Source organism: Agelaius phoeniceus, chromosome 4, assembly GCF_051311805.1.
Source record: "Agelaius phoeniceus isolate bAgePho1 chromosome 4, bAgePho1.hap1, whole genome shotgun sequence".
Classification (NCBI taxonomy): Eukaryota; Metazoa; Chordata; class Aves; order Passeriformes; family Icteridae; genus Agelaius; species Agelaius phoeniceus.
In genome coordinates, this window is record NC_135268.1 from 58,777,952 (window position 1) to 58,797,256 (window position 19,305).

At 37.2% G+C, this 19,305-nt stretch overlaps 1 protein-coding gene across 1 annotated transcript in view; it reads left to right on the plus strand.

Annotated features, from left to right (window-relative positions):
- The first annotated feature begins 4,471 nt into the window (after positions 1-4,471).
- Positions 4,472-19,305, plus strand: part of LDB2 (LIM domain binding 2) — a 365,987-nt gene continuing 351,153 nt past the window's right edge. Inside the window, exon 1 of the mRNA XM_077177685.1 lies at positions 4,472-4,506. Coding sequence (XP_077033800.1) covers positions 4,487-4,506 — 20 coding nt within the window. The 5' untranslated portion in view covers positions 4,472-4,486. The remainder of the gene's footprint in view (positions 4,507-19,305) is intronic.

The following is a 19,305-nucleotide window of genomic DNA, read 5'->3' on the forward strand; positions in this document are numbered from 1 at the left end:
TACATGCAGTAATGTATAATATATACAATATGTTTAATTGCTGGCAAATAAATTGCTTTTAAAAGGTATTAATTCTTCTCACAATCCTCTTAGTATTTCCTGGTTACACACACTGTATTCCTAGGCATATGTCTTGTAAGCATTAGAGTTCAAAGAAAAGGGAGCCAAGATGTATAATGACATACAGTGACCATATTCTAGTGTGAGAATATTCAACTCATTAAATTGTTTCTAAGGTATTCTAGATGGATATATGCCTGCCTGCATTTTTTGGTTTAGTTTTGGCTTTTCTTTCATAACACAACTGTTCTCCCTAGTTTATAAAATGTGAAGGTCAAAGAGAGGTGAAGCTGAATGGTGCTGGGAATCTGAGATGCAAATAAGTTTCAGATAATCCATGTGATGCTCGGAGGCCATCTAGTTTCACAGAGCCATTAGCATTCAGGGACGCTCATTAGCACTCAGGCAGCCAGTCAGTATGCATTAGCAAAATGAGATGTGTTGATTAAAGTTACAAATTATGAGCTGAATGTTTAGACTTCAAGCCATGGTAGCTTCACATTTATGAGAGTGTATTTCTATATTTTCACATTAAAAAATGTTGACTCTGTCTAATTTTCAGTGGTTTTTTGGTGTGTGTGAGAGTGTGTTTGTGTGTATGGGAGGAGAAAGAAGTGAATGCAATGATGGAAGAGAAGGTGAAGAAGTTAAAGAAATTTCAATATTTGATGTTTTTGTTTGAAGTGTCTTTGAAAATCTTACAGTTAGGACTATCACTGCTCTGATTTTAAAATAAGAGACAACATCAAAAATATCAAAGAGACTAGGAAGATTTTAACCTTTAATCTGTGTTATCCTATGTAGTGTCCCATTGATTTAATGAGATGTAGAAACTAACAATTCAAGAAATTCTGACTCATATTTCAAGAAATAATCAGCATGTATTATCTGATAATAGTGCAGTGGGATATGGCTAAAACCACAGGATTATGTGGAAAACAATGATATGGTAGTTTAATGTCTATATGATTTAATTTTTATCACTGTATCATGCTCATTACATGGGTCTATCTTGTGTAAGTATAATAAAAAAGGATACTGTACTTAACATTAGGCCATCCGCCTTTTGGATAGAACTGGTAAAATTTATCACCTTTATTGTGCATTGTGCATTACTGAAGACATTCTAGAATAGCCATCTTAAGCAAACATAGCATGCTACCCCAACACTTGTTCTTACATCTTGTGGTTCTGTCAAAAGATTTGGGAAGACCAATTATTATTATGCAGATGACTGTATTACATGAAAACAAGTTATGCAATGCTGGTATTGTGAAAGTGACTTATTTGCAGGACTAATGATGAAGTACTTTATTTGCATTCTTTCTTGGGAAACATTGTCTAATATCTGCAGCTGAAAGGAACCACAGAGAAGCTAAGAATTATTCTGAGCATGACTCAGCACAGAATTTCTTTGTTTTCTGGGTCTGATTTGAATACTCTAAATCCAGATGTTGCTTTTAGGAGGAGAAAGGTCTTGCAATACTACTCAACAACAAGGTCCTTGTGGGGAAAGCCTTGCTGTGGGTGCAGATCATCTCTGAACAGAAGATATTGTATTGAAAAACAGCATCATGTAACTTCTGTTTGTCTTTTCCTGATTGTGTTGCCTTAAGAAGTTTCTTAGTGGGTTGGATGGAAGTGTCAGCTCAATATCAGATGTTGAGTTCAGCTCAGTACTTTCCTTCTGACAGTGATGTCTCTGTTCCTGGGCATCACTTGGCAGCATCCATCAGCTACTTGGGCTGCTGTCAGGAATGCTCTGTTTTACATCCCTCACCAGTTCCCTTGCTCTTGTACTTTTGATGCTCTGACCTCTTCCTTTAGTTCATTTGTTGTAGTCTGGGCTCATTTGGTTTTTCCAGTTTGTTTTCTGTGGCTGTCTTGCTCTCTGTAAGGGGTTTGAGTCTGGGAGAAATCCTCATTGGCAGCAAACAGGGGAGAGTATTTGAGATGTGATGGGCAGAATGCAGGATGCTTAGCCCAGAATTACCATTCACTCTTTGTTTCTATGTGTTATTTCCTCCTTGAAGTAGTCTTTTACCTGTATATTTACATTGATAACAGAATTTGTTTCCTACTTGGGATCCTCTTCTTAATGTTTCTGTTTTGATTTGTGTTTGGTGGCGGTTTTGGTTGTTTTTTTTTATTTTCATCGCTTGTATCTGCATTACTTGAACTCCAGATTCTGTGCTTCAGAGAGAAGGCTGTTTGTTTCAAGCTTATTCCTTGAGTAATGCAACAAATACATCTGCCAACATGAGGTGCTGAAAACATAGAATTCAAAAGAGACAAAGTATAGGGTAAGCCTGGTGGGTTTTAGTATGTCCTTCTGACCTGAAGGTCAGATGTACTCTCGTACCAGCAGGACCAATAGTTATCAATAGATTTTTCCTTTAGCTCATGCAATTTAATTTCAGTACTATCTATATTTTTGGGCTCTATGACATTTTGTGATATAAGAACTCAGGGCAACCCCGATGAAGGCAGGAAATGTCGAGGAGGACTCCATGGATATCAGAAGGCTAATTAATTACTTCATTATACTATATTATATTGTACCTATATTACACTATAACTATATTACAGAATATTACATTAACAAGAACTATCACTAACTACTAGAAAACCCATGACTCTCTGCCTGAGAGTCCTGACACACACGTGGATCCAATTGGTCAGTGAATCCAAAACACCATCACCAGAATCCAATCAAGAAATCACCTCAGGCAAACAATCTCCAGAACACACTCCACATGGGCACAAACACAGGAGCAGCAAATGAGATAAGAATTGTTTTGATCATTCTTTTCTCTGCTTCTCCCACAGCTTCTCTCTGTTCAGAGGGCATGTGAATACCACATTGTGACACTTAATTTCATAATCTGATTTGTCTAGTTCCTACTACATATTAAAAACCCAAACCCAAACCTCCTTCCTATTGCTGTTCTTTTGTTGTGGTTTTGTCTTAGAGAATTGCCAGACTTTGCTTAATAATTGTCTCTAAACACCTGAGAGAGTTATGATTCCTGCAGAAGAAAGCACAGGTTGCTCTGTTAGAATCATTCATAACATTAGATCCAAGACCTATTTTAAATTAAACTGCTTATAATTACAAAGAAACTTCACAGTGGCAGGGCCCTTCAGACATTACTCAGAGTGAATTATTATCCATCTAGTTTTTAATAGCATTGACAAATCCTGTTCTTATAAAGTTAAAACTTGTGTGTGAGATGGCATTCTGTTTCTGAATCTAAAACCAATCACTAAATAAAAAGATGAAAATTTACCAAACTGACACTTTAGGCTTATTACAAGTCTTTGAATGTTGGTTTCTGACCTCATAATCATTGGGATAAGCTTTGTGATTATTCCCAAATGACTGAGAAATAAGACAATTAGACACACTCTGATGAATTCATTCAGTCTTAATATATTTAAAAAAAATTTCTATCTTATGCTGCTATCATACAGCAAAAGACTTTATTTTCACAATAAATATACATGTGAAATTAGTAGTAAACATTTTTCAGAGATTTTCAGTAGAAACAGTAACCTGGTTTCCTTGGTTGCTGAGAAAATGTGCTGTTAACTGAAGCAAGTAGAAGTAGTTAAATTTCAGTTAATTCAAAGCAGAACAACAGCAATGTATCTGAAAGGATTATATATTATTCAAATATTATTTTAAAATATAAAAATATTATTAAAAGTATGTTTTCTCTACCCAGATGTTATTCAGCCATTTTCCAGGGTGTGCCACTGTTAGTGAACATTTCTGAGAGAGGAATAAGCATGTCTGGAGTGAATTCCTGTTGTTACCCATCTGTACAGAAGGGGATCTGTCACTTATGCAGGGGAGCACAGGTAGGTCCTGCACAACAGCCAGAGTGTTGTTGATCAGAGCTGTAATTTTGGAATCTGAGGACAAAGAAAACTGTATGGGTTTGCTTTCTGGAGCTTTAAAATCTGTTGGGAAGTAAGAAACATGACTAGTTTGTCTCTCTTCTGTTTGGTCACTTTTTATCATGTTTCAAATATACAGAAACATTTCACAGGAAAAAAAAAATTCATAAAGGTCAGAAGTGCTTCCATACTTGGGAGTTCTGAGAGGTATATTTAAGCCCTGGCAGACTTTTAACCTTTTCTAGCTTACAATAAGTTTGCCATCCTCTCAAAATCCTTTGATTGTATGGCTTTTGTTCCCTTGAAAGGGGGACAGGGCTGCCTGGTTACTCAAGCAGATGCCAGGCTTCTGATTTGCATTTGATGAAAGCCACTTGTGAAAGCAGAATCAATGCTCAGATTTACAAACAGTAAATGTGGGTATTGGCTTGTCATTTCTTCCTAGGTTGTTGTCCTATAAAGCTGTTCAAGTTCCTCTCTTCACAAGAACATCTTCCTGCTCTCCCTGCTGCCCATAAACATTATGTTAGATCGAGATGAAGGGTGAGTAATTTTTTTTACTTCCATTACCTGTTTTTGTTTTTTAATTTAACAGCAAAAACAGGGAAAAGGGAAAAAAAAAAAAGAATGAAAATGAGGCTATTTAGAGTAATGGATTATAAGCTGATGAACCACAATAACCAAACTGTGTGTCTGAAGGGGCCTAATTACAGAACACCAGAGGCACAAGAGGGAGCTTATTGTGGACAACAAAATAGTGCTCTATTAATGCTGTCACTGTACTGAGAACAGCATCAGCATTAATTTGTGTGGTTATATCCAGGTAGAGACTAGTACAGAATGCATCAAGAACAACAGAAATGAGTCTGAAAGGGTTGTATATCAAATCGAAGCTAGCAGTGAGAGTGGCTTTATTTTGAATGAGGCAAACTGAAAGCAAGATGGCAGTGACTGAACCAGTGTTTCTAAAATAAGGGTGTTTCTGACTAGTCTGTATGTAAACTCCTAGTGATTAATGTCTAAGATGTTGAAGTACATGAATAAGAGAATCAGCAAGGATGATTTGAAGCTCAATCTATTTGAGTCTTTCTATGCCTTGAGAACAGGTGTTATAGACTATATCAAGACCAGCACCCAGTAAAAGCAGCCGTGGATGTATCTTTTCTCCTGTTTAAGAGTGTCTATTGTTTTTGCTTTGGATATGTGGTGTAACATTATTATTTCATGCCTAAGACCTCCTTAGAAAAAACACATAATCAATAATGTGACCTAATAAAAGGACTAGAGGAGAGGTGCTGCAGTTTCTCTTTAACATGAACTGGAACGAGTCTAAGTTTCTTTGGCTTGGGTGTCCCACTTCACTGGTGTTGCTCCATGAAACCTTGTTCACTGTGGTAAAACACGGCCTTCTAAAAACTGAAAGTTTTACATGTTAAAGATGAACACTTTTTGTAGTGCAGGAAGTCAGATAGAAAACTCACCCACAAGCAATAGGACTGAATATAAATCCTAAGGTATTCAAAAGCTCGTTCTTTGTCTTGGCTGTTTCTGTTTTTCTGTGTAGGGCTGGGCAGGGCAGGGCAGTGCATGGGCTTATGAGCCAGACATAAATGAGGTACTGTACTGCAATTCCTACTGCAGTCTGGTGTAGCTTAACCCTCTTGGGCTAGCTCAGCTTTCTTCCTGTGCTACAGCTGCTGTGTCAACACAAGATGAGTCAGCTTTTGTAGGTTTATACCCAAACAGCATCACTGAACTGCTTCCTGGGTCTGCTCCTCTTTGGCTAGTGCTTCTTTGGGTATCTATAAAAGTAATTCTAAATGGCTATATATGTGGCAAGTTTAAACAGATTTATAAATTATTACCTTATTAGTGTCAACTTTTACTTTCCAAACTTGTGTGTGCATCAAATATGCCAAAATATTTTTCAAATGTAACATTACAGATAAAGTGTTTTTACTCTTTGCTTTATAGTGCAAATATTTTATGGATATATTCTTCAAAATCATAATTTCTCATTAAAAATAATTTCTGCTGTAATACCAGACAGTGTCCCTTGAGAAATAAAAAAGAAACCAAAAAAATTACCTCATTTAGTGACTACTTGCCACTTAATACACAGGGACATCAGGTAGGCTGTTGTGGCAGGTAGATACTCATGTTTGGAAACTTAAAGTAGGAATACCTCCACAGAAACTCTGGGTTTAAGTATTGTCATTGTTGGGATTTTGTTTGCTTCCTTACTTTTCTTAACTTGTTAAATAGGATGCAAGGCTGCATTACTTGATTTCTTCTAGGCCTGGATTTCGGTCCCGAAGTACAATTCTGGTTTAAAGCCTGACTGCAGGTATCAGGACATGAATTTGATTGGCTCAATTACATGAAATCTCATGCTTTGTCTGGTTGTTTAGTTTCAGAGACTATAAAAATATGGAAAATTTTCATCCTGAAGTCAGCTATTATGGTACAGCTATATCCATTCCAATGCAGGAGTACATGAGCTAATGTGCTAAGACCCAAGTGAAACCCAAGAGAGAACTGGGCTGGGGTGTGAGGAAATTTGACTTGATATAGGTCAGTGTAAACAGAGCCAGTAGTTACAGTGAACCTGCTTGGCTCAAGGTATTACTGTTGTGTTCTTCAGTGAGATTTGAATCTACTTATGCTCATTTATTTGGAGGTCAGATCATACCCCAGGTAAGCTATTTATACCTGCTCAGATTTTAGGTTGAGGGCATTCTAAAACTTTCAGGACCAGAGTTTGGAACAGCCTTGGACAGCTGAGGCCAGGAAACAAATAAAGGTACAGTTTCCATGCAGATATATGATCAGGAGGCAGGAATGGATAAGAACTATTTCCAGGTGGACAAAATCTCTCCATATTCATGAGAACCGGTTCTCTGACAGTACTTTAGCAGCTGTATCTTCTTTTCCCTTTCCTCTACTGTCTTCCAGTCACACCAAGTAACTGAACTTTCATTTTAGTTAACAGATTTCACTACAAACTTTACTCTCTTATGGTTCTCTCCCTTTTCTCTCATTGACTCAAATTCAAATACTTCTTAATGGCTTTCCCAAATTAGAACTCTTTATTATTTTGCATACTATTGTGTATACCTCTTGCAGACTTTATTATTCCCATTTCATGCCCCCTCTACATGTACCTCTTACCTGACCACTGCTTTGTGACTCAGTCTTTATGGGCCAACTCATCCCTGCAGTTGAAAACAGGCTCTTTTGGCACTGCCCACCACATTCCCTCTTCAAGTCTCTCATTAAATCTGTTTCTCTCAGAGAAACAGATTTATTGCCCTTCACTGCATCTGCTTATGTCCAATCCAGTTCTCAGTTGTGGGTTTGTTTGAAAAGAAAAAAAACCAAACACTTGTAACTATAAAGAAAAAGAAAGACACACAACACCATCTTCCAAGTAAAAATTTTAGAGTGATCTCTATGCTATCGCATGATCACTCATCATTTTTCCATTATTATCTTACCAATATTCCACACTGTTCAGAACGGGGATCTGACTTCCTGAGTCATCCATAAAGTGCAATCTTTCCCAACACACTGTGAAAACCAATAGATTTTTTTGTTGAGAATCCTGTTGTTTATGCATTCAGAAAGAGAGTTACAGTGGGAATTCATTTTCTGTGATCTCTTTTGTTTCAGATGGAACAGATGGCTGAGCAAAATAAACATCTGTATGTGAACTGTTAAATGTTCATTTGTGTGTGACAGTGTAAAGGGAAACATGGACATCAGTACTTATCCACAAACTATTTCTGAGGGAAGATGGAAAAGTTCTGACTTAACACATAAATCAGTGGAAATATGCTGAGAACTGAAAAAAAAAGAAGAAATCACTGGCTATTTCAGTAGTCAGTAATGAAAGATGTGCTGTGCCCCATACTACACAAAACAGTGTAGGCATATCTGTTTATCTTTTATAATCATTTTACTGTAAGAATTCCTGTAAGCTAAGACAAAGAGGAAGTCAAGGACAGTCTATTAGCTGCTGGTCGTCTGTTGTCTTTGCCTCTACTTTTTTGATGTGTGAAAATTGCAATCCAGCAATCTGAAACATCCTAATAGTTGGATCAGCTAGTATTTTTGTGATTGTGCCTGAGAATTTCTGTTACACTCAGTATTTGAGCTGTGACTTCTTTTCTGAAACTGGACTCTCCACCTGTACCTTGATTTCCTCCTCTCTGGTTTAGGGGACAGTTCATGTAGCATGCAGATATTTCAAAAGACTTCAGGTCTTCTGAACTCCTTCTACCATTTTAAAAAGGGAAAATTTCTGTTCCATATTGACTAGCATAGGAAAGGTTTATAAGGAAAGACAATATATTCCATTACACATACTGATATCTCTGCAGGGATGTGGGTGAAATATAGGCAAGTCTTTGGATGCAAAGGCTCTACTATAATGTATTCACTAGTTATTCCACATTCTCCCTTCCATTTCCATGCTATGCCTGGGTTTTGTATTGTTGTGTCTGTTTTTTTGACTAACACATAACTGTATTGTAGAAATTGTTACAAGTAGAGAAGAAGGACTAGACATCTGGTTGTGGCATAATTGATGCTTTTGCCTTTTGGAAAATTGTTGGAGGCTATTTACTCTTATTGTTGGTTACTATTTGGATGATGGAGAGGAAGTTATTCCTTTGTTCTAAGTATGCTAAAAGGAACAGAAGATTTTGTAACTTTTTATTTTCTTTCTGTCTACTTTTCTAATGAATGTAATGTGAACTTTGAGTCTTATACAAATGTATGACAGTCTGCAAGCCTGGAGTCTCTACTTCTATAATACTTGTTGGATTCAACAGTTATATATATGCACAATAATAAACTTATTAGCAGTGAAAAAGAATGTAAATTGTATAATCTCACTTTTTATAATTTCAAGATAAACCCCTCTTCTGATAAATACAGCAGCTGAAACTTCTCAGAACTTGTTTTAGATTGTAGTGTCTTGGATGAAATCCTGATTCTACAAAAGTCAACAGTAGAGTGCCAACTGACAGTGGCAAAGCTGGGAATTCAATGAGGCTTCAATTTCTAACACACTTAATGACCAGTTTTAGGCACAGGTATATTTAAATAAGGACCCCCAAAATGGAAAGTTGTATATGCTTTTTTGTTGCACATATTCAGTGTAGGGGGATATAGTATGGGTAAATGAAGGTGGTATAGAATGTAATCTTATCCCCTAAAGAGTTGCAGCTGCACCAATTACTAAAGATTAGGAGCAGGCCTGATCCTAACAGGCCACACCTGTAGCCAATAAGAACAGTGGTATAAAAGAGTGGATTAGTGGGATCTGGAGTCAGGTGGCTGCTGCAAGGACCGGGAACAGTCAGTGCTTAGAGGAGCTGCCTGTGAGAAACATTGAGGAGGTATGAAACTCTGGTGATATGGAATCCTTGCACTACCATTATAATAGAACTCTTGATGTATAAGATAACAATTCAGAGTTGAATTTCAGTAGAAGTATAATATGTCCTTAATTTTTACATGACTGAGTTGTTTTACTGAGATGGACTTACTGAATTCTTAAGTCATTTTCATTGCAGACCTAATCCTGCTTTTCATTTCAGTTGAGTCTGGTTAAGGAGTTTTATTTCAATGGTGAAACCAAGAACCCAGGATTTTAGAAACTATGGGACCCCAATATCAAATTGAAAGATCTCAAGGTTTTTATCTGCAGACAGAGTTCAATTTTTTTCAAACAACTTACCTTGTTCTATTGCAATAAATTGAAATTCTAAAGTGGTGTTAATACTGTTGTAATAAATCAGTCTTGTCTTGTGGTAGTAAAGAGCAAAGAACAATTTAGGGCATTAAAAGACCCTTAGATAATGCCAGAGCTGTCAAGCTCCTATTCTTGAAATCTGATACTTTACTTATCTCCAATTTACCCTGGACTCATTTTCAACTTTATCTAGTTCATTAGCTACAAACAACAAACTCCATTTGACTTGCTTTTAATACAAGATTTTTGGAAAAAAATTGATATGTATGTTCATTATCTTTGGTGCTCATTATTTCATTTTACTTCAGGTCTTTGAGGAACCTGAGCATTAAACTCTCTAATAACAGAAATAAAGGAAGAGTAAATGAATGAAAGCTGACTTTGGTGCATTTAGCATACTTACTTTTCATTTTCAAAACTCTTTATCTGTTTCTGATTAAATCCACCCAGCCAAACCTGTTTAAGTTCTGCAGTCAAAGGAGAAATTAAAAACATACAAGTAATTCTAGGTGGATGCTGTCCAAAATTGAAATCAGCTTTAGAAAGGGAAAAAAGGCATGAAATTCAGGACTTGGAAAGGAGTATACCATGCCAAGGCAGTCATTCAGCCATATAAAGCACTTTTCTTTAAACCTCAATGAGTAAAGTAGGAATCTGTCTCTGATTTTTCCAAAGTCAGGTTTTTCCTGCTTTAGCTGTTCTTGACTAAATTGCATTAAACAATTGTATTGCTTGTCAGCCACACAGCTGCAGTGTAAGGAGGCACTTATGTTCCATAGTGTACAAATAGCACAAGGAGGACTTCCCATTTTGTGTGTGTGTCAGTGTCTCCCTTTCCCTTAGCTGTCAAAAATAAGAAAAGACTTAGGAATACAAAAAGTTTTAGCAAAGAAGCAGGATAAAATTAAATGTAGTGTTATTATGGGTGGTACTTCTCTGCAACAAATCTTTATTAATTATACTTTCACTTGAAAGGGGAATTGAAAAATGTAAAAGAAGAGAAAAACAATAATTTAAATGGAAAATATTGTATTATTTTGAAAAATAAGGTATTAATTTCAGTTCTTCATCTGCCTTTGCTCTTAATTAATACTTTTTATTTCAGTTTTCTCTATTTATTTTTCTAACTGCATATTTCTCTCAATGTACTTGATTGTAGTTTGGATGGACATGATTTATGAAAATCACAAGAACTAGAATTTGTCTAAAATACTTGGGGAATCAAGCAGGACTAAAACAGTAGTAGAAGCAGACATACAAAAGTCTACATTTTGGAGTTAATCGGGTGTCCTACTCTCCAAAAATCAGAACAAAGGGCAGGATCAGGAGCCAAATTTATGCTTGATCTGGAAGTATTTAAATCTGAGGGTTGCAAGCCAGAAAACTCCTTCTTTTCTCAGCTACTTGAGTGGATCACAGTGATAGAATTAACTGTTATCCATAGAATCAGAGCTTTTATTACTCCAAACAAATCCAAGAACACAGCAGATGTGAGAAGCACAAGTACCTTTTGTTGTACATGAGAGTTATTGAGGAGAGGAACTGCAGAAGCTGGAGTTTTGAGTGGACAAGGGTAGCTTGTTGTAATCTGTTTTGGGAGAAAGAAGGAATGGATTACATCAGTCTGAAATACAGCTGGAAGGAGATGCCTTTACCTTGCAAAGCAAGCAGATGAGGAAAACTCATCTTCAGGTATCTGTAGACAGCATGACTACACCTCATCTGACCACACTTCAGTCATGTGAAACCATTGTAATTAAATGCAGAAATAGTTCCTAATTTGAAATTGGAGGTGACTTTGTAACATTTCCTGCAGGCAAAAATATTACTTAAAAATGATATTAATAGAAAGCAGAAACTTAGACTTCATTCAAGGTTTGTCTCTCAGTGTTAACTAGGCCCAGGTGCTTTGGTTTAATTCTGTGGAAAGAGTGACTGGCAAGCTGGTAGCAGTTCATTCTGAAACCTTTCTGGTGGATTTACAGGTGTAGTGTAGTTTGCTCAAAAGTGATGGTGTCACTGCAATTCACAGGATCCAGCCAGGATTCCCTGAGGCACATGGTAACTTATTCTAAAGGTCTGAAAATTTCTGACAATTCTTCTTTTCCCCCTGCAAAATCAAAGACTGTGTCAATGCTAAGGGAAGATCTGTGAGAAAATCCCAAATTATCTGAGAGATCTTGGTACCCTGCTTTTCTGTAAGGATATATTAAATATTCAGATTTTGTCAGATAGGAAGTATTAGTGTCAGTCCTGAAAGTCCCCATTTGAAGCTGGGCAGAATCAATCCATCAGGCATTGAGATCTTGTTGGAGTGGGGCTGGAAAGGTACTGCTAAATAAAACTTTTGGCTGCTACAGTACTTCTCTCTTGAAGACTTTAATATGCATTCTACTGGTGACTTAGAGTGAAGAATCAATCTGTGACTCCTTTTATAGCAAGTGCAAGGATTCTAGTTGGGAGATAAAGTAGGTAGTCCTGGTTCTGGTTGGATTGGAAAAGGGCTGAGGGGAATCAGATCTTAAAAAGAGTACATGAATAGGATTTCGTATTGCCATGATAATCACAATGTACAAAGCAGCTTTGCTCATTTTGAGGTTCTTTGTTTTGTGATTGGCAAAATATTCTTTTGACTTGTGTAATATGTAATGGCAAAGCCTTGGTTATTTTGAACTAGTAGCCTAAATGAATGTGTAGATATTTATGCATTAGTTATATTGTATTTTTCTGGCATATTTATTGGATAATTAATATTTAGCATTTTTTTTAGAAATGAGTGAAGGGCTTTCAAATTTTTTCTGGGGGTTGGCACAGACTGTGTTGGCTATAACTTGATTTGGCCCTGGAAACAGACAGCATCAGGAAGGGCAGAATAATTTTGGCAGTTCTGTTAGTTGTTGTATTGTTTTGAACACTTCTTTCCATTGATCTATATAGTCATTTCTGTACTAATTTACCTCCCTTGCTTGTGCTTTTATGGTAACTTACAGGCCTATTTGTTGAAACAGATTGCCCAATATCTTTGTGGATAGGTGTGGTTCTTAGTCTAGTTCCATAAAGTGTTGAGGTGGTCACAAAAATTAAAGTTGACACGGACTTTCTCAGTAGAATTTTGCTGCTTAGAAATATGATCTTGAAATTCTGTTTTTAGGCAATGTACCATTCTTCTTCCTGGATTTTTTCTCACAGTTTTGCATGTCTACCCTCTGATGCATTAGTGCAGCTGGTTTGGGGTCATGTGGTGAACTAGATCTTTCAGTGGTTTTTCAGCAAAAACAGTCTAGGCAGCAACCTGTGCATTTAGCACTCAGTCTGGTAGTGATTGCACCACTAAAATCAAAGCATAAATTTTTGCTGATGTCTTTGCTGCTCCTGTATCTCCAAGAAAATATTTTTAAGAAAATATCACCTCCCTGATACAGAAATAGAATTATGACCTTAGTTTGTCAGTGATAGTCTCTAGAACTCTATGAAATATTTCTATTTTTGCCTTTGTACCTACACACCATTAACAAATTGGCATTTACATCAAAGAGGAAAACTGATAAAAGAGTCTGAGTCATGACTAATGAAATGTATTCCTGAGTATGACCTTTCTTTTCAGCCAGCAAGCAATAAGGGTTTTTTGCTTTCAAAGCTTAATGTTGAACCAAAGAGCAATAAAGTAAGGGGGAATAGAGAACTTGTCAGTTGTGTCAATTTTACCAGGCCTACACTCCTCATCAACAAGTTCAATATCAGCTGAGTGTATTTTCAGTACATTACACTCAATTTTGTTGAACTTAATGATAACATCATTAGGCAAAAAAACACACAGGAAAGAATCTAAGGGTTGATGCAAGGAAATAATAGATCTGATTACAAGTTATATTCTTGAATCTTAATGTTCTGTTTCATTTGGGGAAAAGCTGAATTTTTACACAGAAGGTAAAGGGCTTTCTTATTGAACTATGTACATATCATTTTATGAAACATCAAGATGATCTCTCTCCCTCATCACCCTAGTGCATGTGCACCTGGGGTTTTTTTGCAACTCAGCATTTCAGATCACAAAGCTGAAAAATAGCAGAGGCTATGGACATTTAAGGTACACACACTGATATAATAGTAGTTGTACAGCAATAAGCCAAACATCTATTTAATACCTACTGTACCTATTCTCTACTATAAAGCTCTGACTAATGATTTTTCTGTAACTGGATCTAACAAGTTTGTGATCACCTCACTTCAGATGTAATTGACAGTAATTAGCAAATACATAATTATGCTGTGAATAGATATTGACCATTCTTTCACTGTTTATAAAGAAAGATACCCCATGAAGAAAGCTGCAAATCTTAAAGCAAGATAAAGTTCACTTCAACTTAAGGTATAAACAGGAGATATTACAATATACAGCTGATCATTTTAACCTCAAACATGTCCCAGTGAACCTTCTGTAAGGTCACAGCCAGCCTACAAGGCAGGAATTTTATTCCTTTAAGGCAGGAATAAAACTCAAGACCTGCCAATTTAAGGCAATGACTGTCATTGTTTTTTGCTTTTGTGGACCCCTGAAGGTTTTCCAGTAGTGATTCTGACTCCTAAAAATTTCATAAAGGTCAAATAATGACTATATTTCACTTCCCATGGATCCCTTAGCTATACTACAGAGACTCAGGGCCAGGGTGAAAGCTGCTTGTCAGAGACCAGCCACACAGAGAGCAGTTTTCCTGAGTTCAGGAGTCTATGCTGCTTCCCCATTTAAAAGTAACCACTGTCTTGCTAGCAGACTGAATCAACAAAAACTTTAATTCCTCTTCAAACTTACCTATATTCTGTACAAAACAGGCCAAGGTAGCTGGCGAGTCTCTAGTTATCTTGCAGGCAATGTGAAAAAGGCATAATGAGTGAAACATGGGGCCTTTCTCTGTCTCTGATCTTTGTGCTTGTTTTGAGGACTTTTCCAGGGCTATTAGATTGGGATAATCAATTGGTTTCTGCTGGAATTTTTTCCTTCTTCTTTGAGGGGGTCTTGTACTAGGTTCTGGTACAGATAGGAGCAGAAATGAATTTTAATGGGATATGGGGCAAAGTGTTTGCAGTGAGCAGATTATTTTTGTAACAAGACATGTATTTCTGACTCTGCCAGTCATTGTGTGGGTTGTTGTGGGGTTTTCTTTTTAATTGGTCAAGGCTACAGCTGTCCTCTTTTGGTAACACAAAATTCTTAAACCTTCTGTCATCAGTCCCTACTATTCCTTATCTCAGAAATTTAAAGAACGTGTAGCATTCTTTTGTATTTCTGAACATTTTTTTCTAGTGTATCTGTCTTGAAAACTCCCAGAATCTGTATAGGTTTTCTGGCTGTATGGTTCATGATGTCTTTGCTGCTGGCAATGGATATGTCTCCTTTCACCCAAGTTCTTTTTCATCTGCTTTAGTCATCTGTGATTTTAACTGTTTTGTGCAACATCCTTGCACCAATGAGCATGGTTCCTCCAGTTTGGACATTACAAGCCTGCATCTCTACTGTGTTGCAACTTGGAGTCACTTTCTCTGAGAAATGAGCACAAAGTGAAGATAAAGGAGACTGATGAAGGCTTCAATTTCCACTTGTTCCTATAAGACTAAAAAATATTTCTTCCACTATAAGTATAGTCTGAGATATATTGCATAAGGAATTGGCTCCACTTTTGAACGGTACATTTGTCTTTTGCTCTAGAGTGTACATTTTCTGCTAATCTTTTCTGCTTTGGAGTTTGCCCAGGTTTTTCTTCCTTAAACTCAATTTTTTTGCCATTTTTTGACTAATCTGTTCCCTTGGAATGTCTCCTAACATTATTCTGGGGCATCTTTTAAACTTTTTCTATTTCAAGTTCAGTGCAGAGCATTTTACAAATTTTAAACCTAGTGAAAAACTGGGGGGAAAAAAAAGTGATTTTCAGGTAGAAAGTCACATCCTTTCCACCAGGAGCAAAGCCTGTTTCCATAAGAGTGATAAGCATTACTGCAGCTTCTGTGTTACCATCACATGGTATCCACTGTGTGGATAGCATGGCATAAATTAAAGGTGATTTAGAGACTGGGGCCAGCCACCTAAGTGGGGAACATATCCATAGCACTTCCCAAGCCATATAATATAAAATGTATAACAATACAGGACAAGCCTTTTGAGAAGACTGTGGTCTTTTCAGCATTGCCCTGCAACCACAAATCATTGATCCAGGTAATGATCAGTAACTGAGTGATTTTTATTATACTAGTATGGCCAGATATAGAGAGATCTACTTTGGTGTAGTGTCACATTTTATGAAAAATCCTTTTGCTAGGATTTTTTCACCTGAGAAGCTGAGGCTTCACGGACAAACTGTAAACAATTATCTGCTGCTGTGGAATGCAACAGGTGCATCTGTGATTGGTCTCATGTGGTTTTCTAATTAATGGCCAATCACAGTCCAGCTGTCTCAGACTGAGAGACACAAGCTTTTGTTAATATTCCATTCTTTCTTCCTGCTTGCTAGCCTTCTGATGGAATCCTTTCTTCTACTCATTTAGTATAGTTTTAATATAATATATATCATAAAACAATAAACCAGCATTCTGAAACATGGAGTCAGATCCTCGTCTCTTCCCTCTTCCTGGGACCCCTGTGGACACCACCACAGAGTAGGTGAAGTGGAATAACATATTGCACTACAGCTGTGTGGGTGAGACTTTTCTCTATCAACAAGAACTTGGACCATAATAAGGAGCAGTCACACTCTCTTCTGGTAATTATCCTTTCTGAATGAGATATAAAAAATTAGATTTTTAGGGCAATGGATTGTTCCTTGTACTGTGGACATCGTTAATGTGTAGGAATGCTCTGCCCCAGAGCCTTCCTGGGTCTCAGTAAGTAATTATATTCTACTTGTCCAAATGGTTTCTTTCCTGCTTATGAAAACATTCCTTCCTTTCTTTTTGATTTGAAGAACGTTGCTCTTTAAAGGAGATGTAGCGTTTCTGTGTAAATTTAAATGACCCCACAGCAAATGTCGTCTTTCATTTGGTTTCTGTCCTGCCACACCCTACAGTTTTTGTAGTGTAATCCAGGCCAGTGCAAATGGGCTCCTCTGGAGCGCGGTTCCTTTAGTCTTTGGTCACTAGGTGTCACTAATGAACTGGGAGAGAGGCAGAGCTTTGTTCTTATTTCAGTTTTACATTTGTACGAGGCAGAAAAACATTTGTACATAACAACTTTTGTATTGCCTATAAACCTCATACCTACGGATTCCAGAGCAGGGTCGGTAAGGAGTCGTGTCCCCCAAATTCAGCAAGAGGTCTGCTATGCAGTCCCCTTTTAACTGCACAGGGAAGAGTTCACAACTCTTTCCCCTCAGTATGTTAGCTGTTTTGAATACAGAATGATTTTAGCTGCTGTTCAAATCCAGCATCAGAAATACAACAGGGAGAATATATTCCTTTTTCTGAAAAGAGTACAGCAAACTAAGTTGTAATAGATTAATAGGTCAGATTGTAGATGCAAAAATCAATTGTCAAAGTACACTTCCTGCTTAGAATTCCATTTGGGGCTTCTAGATTCCTGTTCATGTGTTAGAATCAGTAGTTAGAGGGATTAATCAGCCTGCACAAAAGATATATGGTGATCTCAAGCAAGGCTGGAAAAATCAGACTCCAAACCTGATTAAGTATTGAATGGTCTGGCCTTTTACTATTGTATGTAGGGGAACTAAATTTGAATCTGGACATAAATCTTGCTCACTTGTTCCCTGATAGCTCTTGGTAAATGCGAGGCACCATTTTGGAATGTATGCTGCTATTCTAAGAAAATGAACTTTGGCCTTTTAGTGAGGGAAAACCTGCTTCCTTTGCTGCAGTGCTGTAAAAACATCTCCTACTCATGTCTATTCTCTGCACTTGGGATTCAACAGAGTTTAAGAAAAATATTGTAATGGAGACTGATTTCTAACCCCTGCTGAACAACTCAAGAAAAAAATGTCTAATGATTACGTTCACATTCCTTCTCCTCTAATCATTGACTAGTTAGATATTGGCAGCAAAGTGGCTCACTTGAAGGGGAAGGAAGGCCAAGGGTATGCTGAGGGGTCCCTTCATGGAGGAAATGGTGTGTTTTGGTGATCTCTCTGTCTCCCTTTTTTTTTCTTTCTTTGTGGTTTTGTTTGGGTGGGTTTTGTCTTTCTCTTTCCTTTTTTTTTTTGTATTTTTGTTTGTGGTTTTTGTTTGTTTTGTGGAGAAAAGCTGAATTCTCTGTGCCTGAGACACCTTGTGCTGATCCTATGTGAAGGTGACTGTGTAAACTGTCAATGGTTTCATTTTCTCTGCTGGGAGTGGCAAGTTTTCAAACAGAGGCAAGTGGTGGTTTAGCCCTGCCTGTTGCAGATGCTCTTGAAAAGAAAGGTGTTTTTGAGGCACAGAGAAAAGAGCTCAGCCGTTAGCTCATCATGTTGTACCTGCAATGCATGCCTATAGAGCTTTGGGATTTTTGTATTGGTTATTCAGGAAAACAATCCTCAAGCACTGCTGCAGTGGGATTCAAAAAATTTTTTGTGCCTTACCAGAAATCATCACTTTATCTGCCTTGCTACTTCATCAGCTACCTCAGCCTTGTGATTATACTGTTAATAAAGCACTTTCTGGATAAAGGTTTTCCTGGCTGGTCACTGAATCCATGGGTGCCTGATAGGTACTTTTGCTTGTGCATGAGTCCTTGGTGATTGATTTTAGAGGACATCACCCAACTTCTCTATTATGACATGAAAGTTGGAAGGAACAATTTAGCAGTACAACTCTCCAAATGTTAAAATGTAGTTTCTTTCTAGAATCATGAGTTCATATCCTCAGAGGCTGACTCAGCCCCTTTGCTGGCAGAGGCACATAAGGTTAGGATTGAGGAAATCTTTCTTACTCTTCTGAAAGTAACCATAATAACAGAAGTCTCATATCCCTACCAAGCAAGCTAATAGTTCTTTGTACTTCTCTGTCAAAATAGCTTGTCCTTCTTCCTTTTTGTCATCTTCTTCTAATAATGACCATTATTTACAAATTTAGTTGCCTCATTGTGCAGGGTGTTCCTTCAAGAAGTCTCTTGCAATATCACAACCTCTAAGGTAAAATGTGCCCCTATACAGATTAAAATATGCAAATACCAAGAAAGGGAAGAATTAGACTTCTCTGACAGCAACTGGAGGTTTCTGGTCTTAACATACCAGAAACTGGTATGTATGTTCTTACATACACAGGTATGTAAGCTCCAAATTTATGTTCTTTTAAAGTTATTTCCTCCCCATCTTCCTCATCTAGTTTTCATATGTCCTATGTACATACAAAACTCCGAATTACCTCCCCAAGGAGCCAAGAAATTGTTTTCTTTAAATCTGCAGCAGCACTGGTAAGGTTGTTGCCCATGTGTGTAATAAGTGCAGAATTACAGTAATATACCTGTGACATGTGAGCAAACATAGAAAGTATTACAATAGTAAGTAATAGTATAATAGTAAGTAAAGTAGTAAGTATTTCCATAATGTCTGCAGCTGGGTTTTCTAGTACTCATTGCTTTGACCAGTTTAAATAGAGCAAGG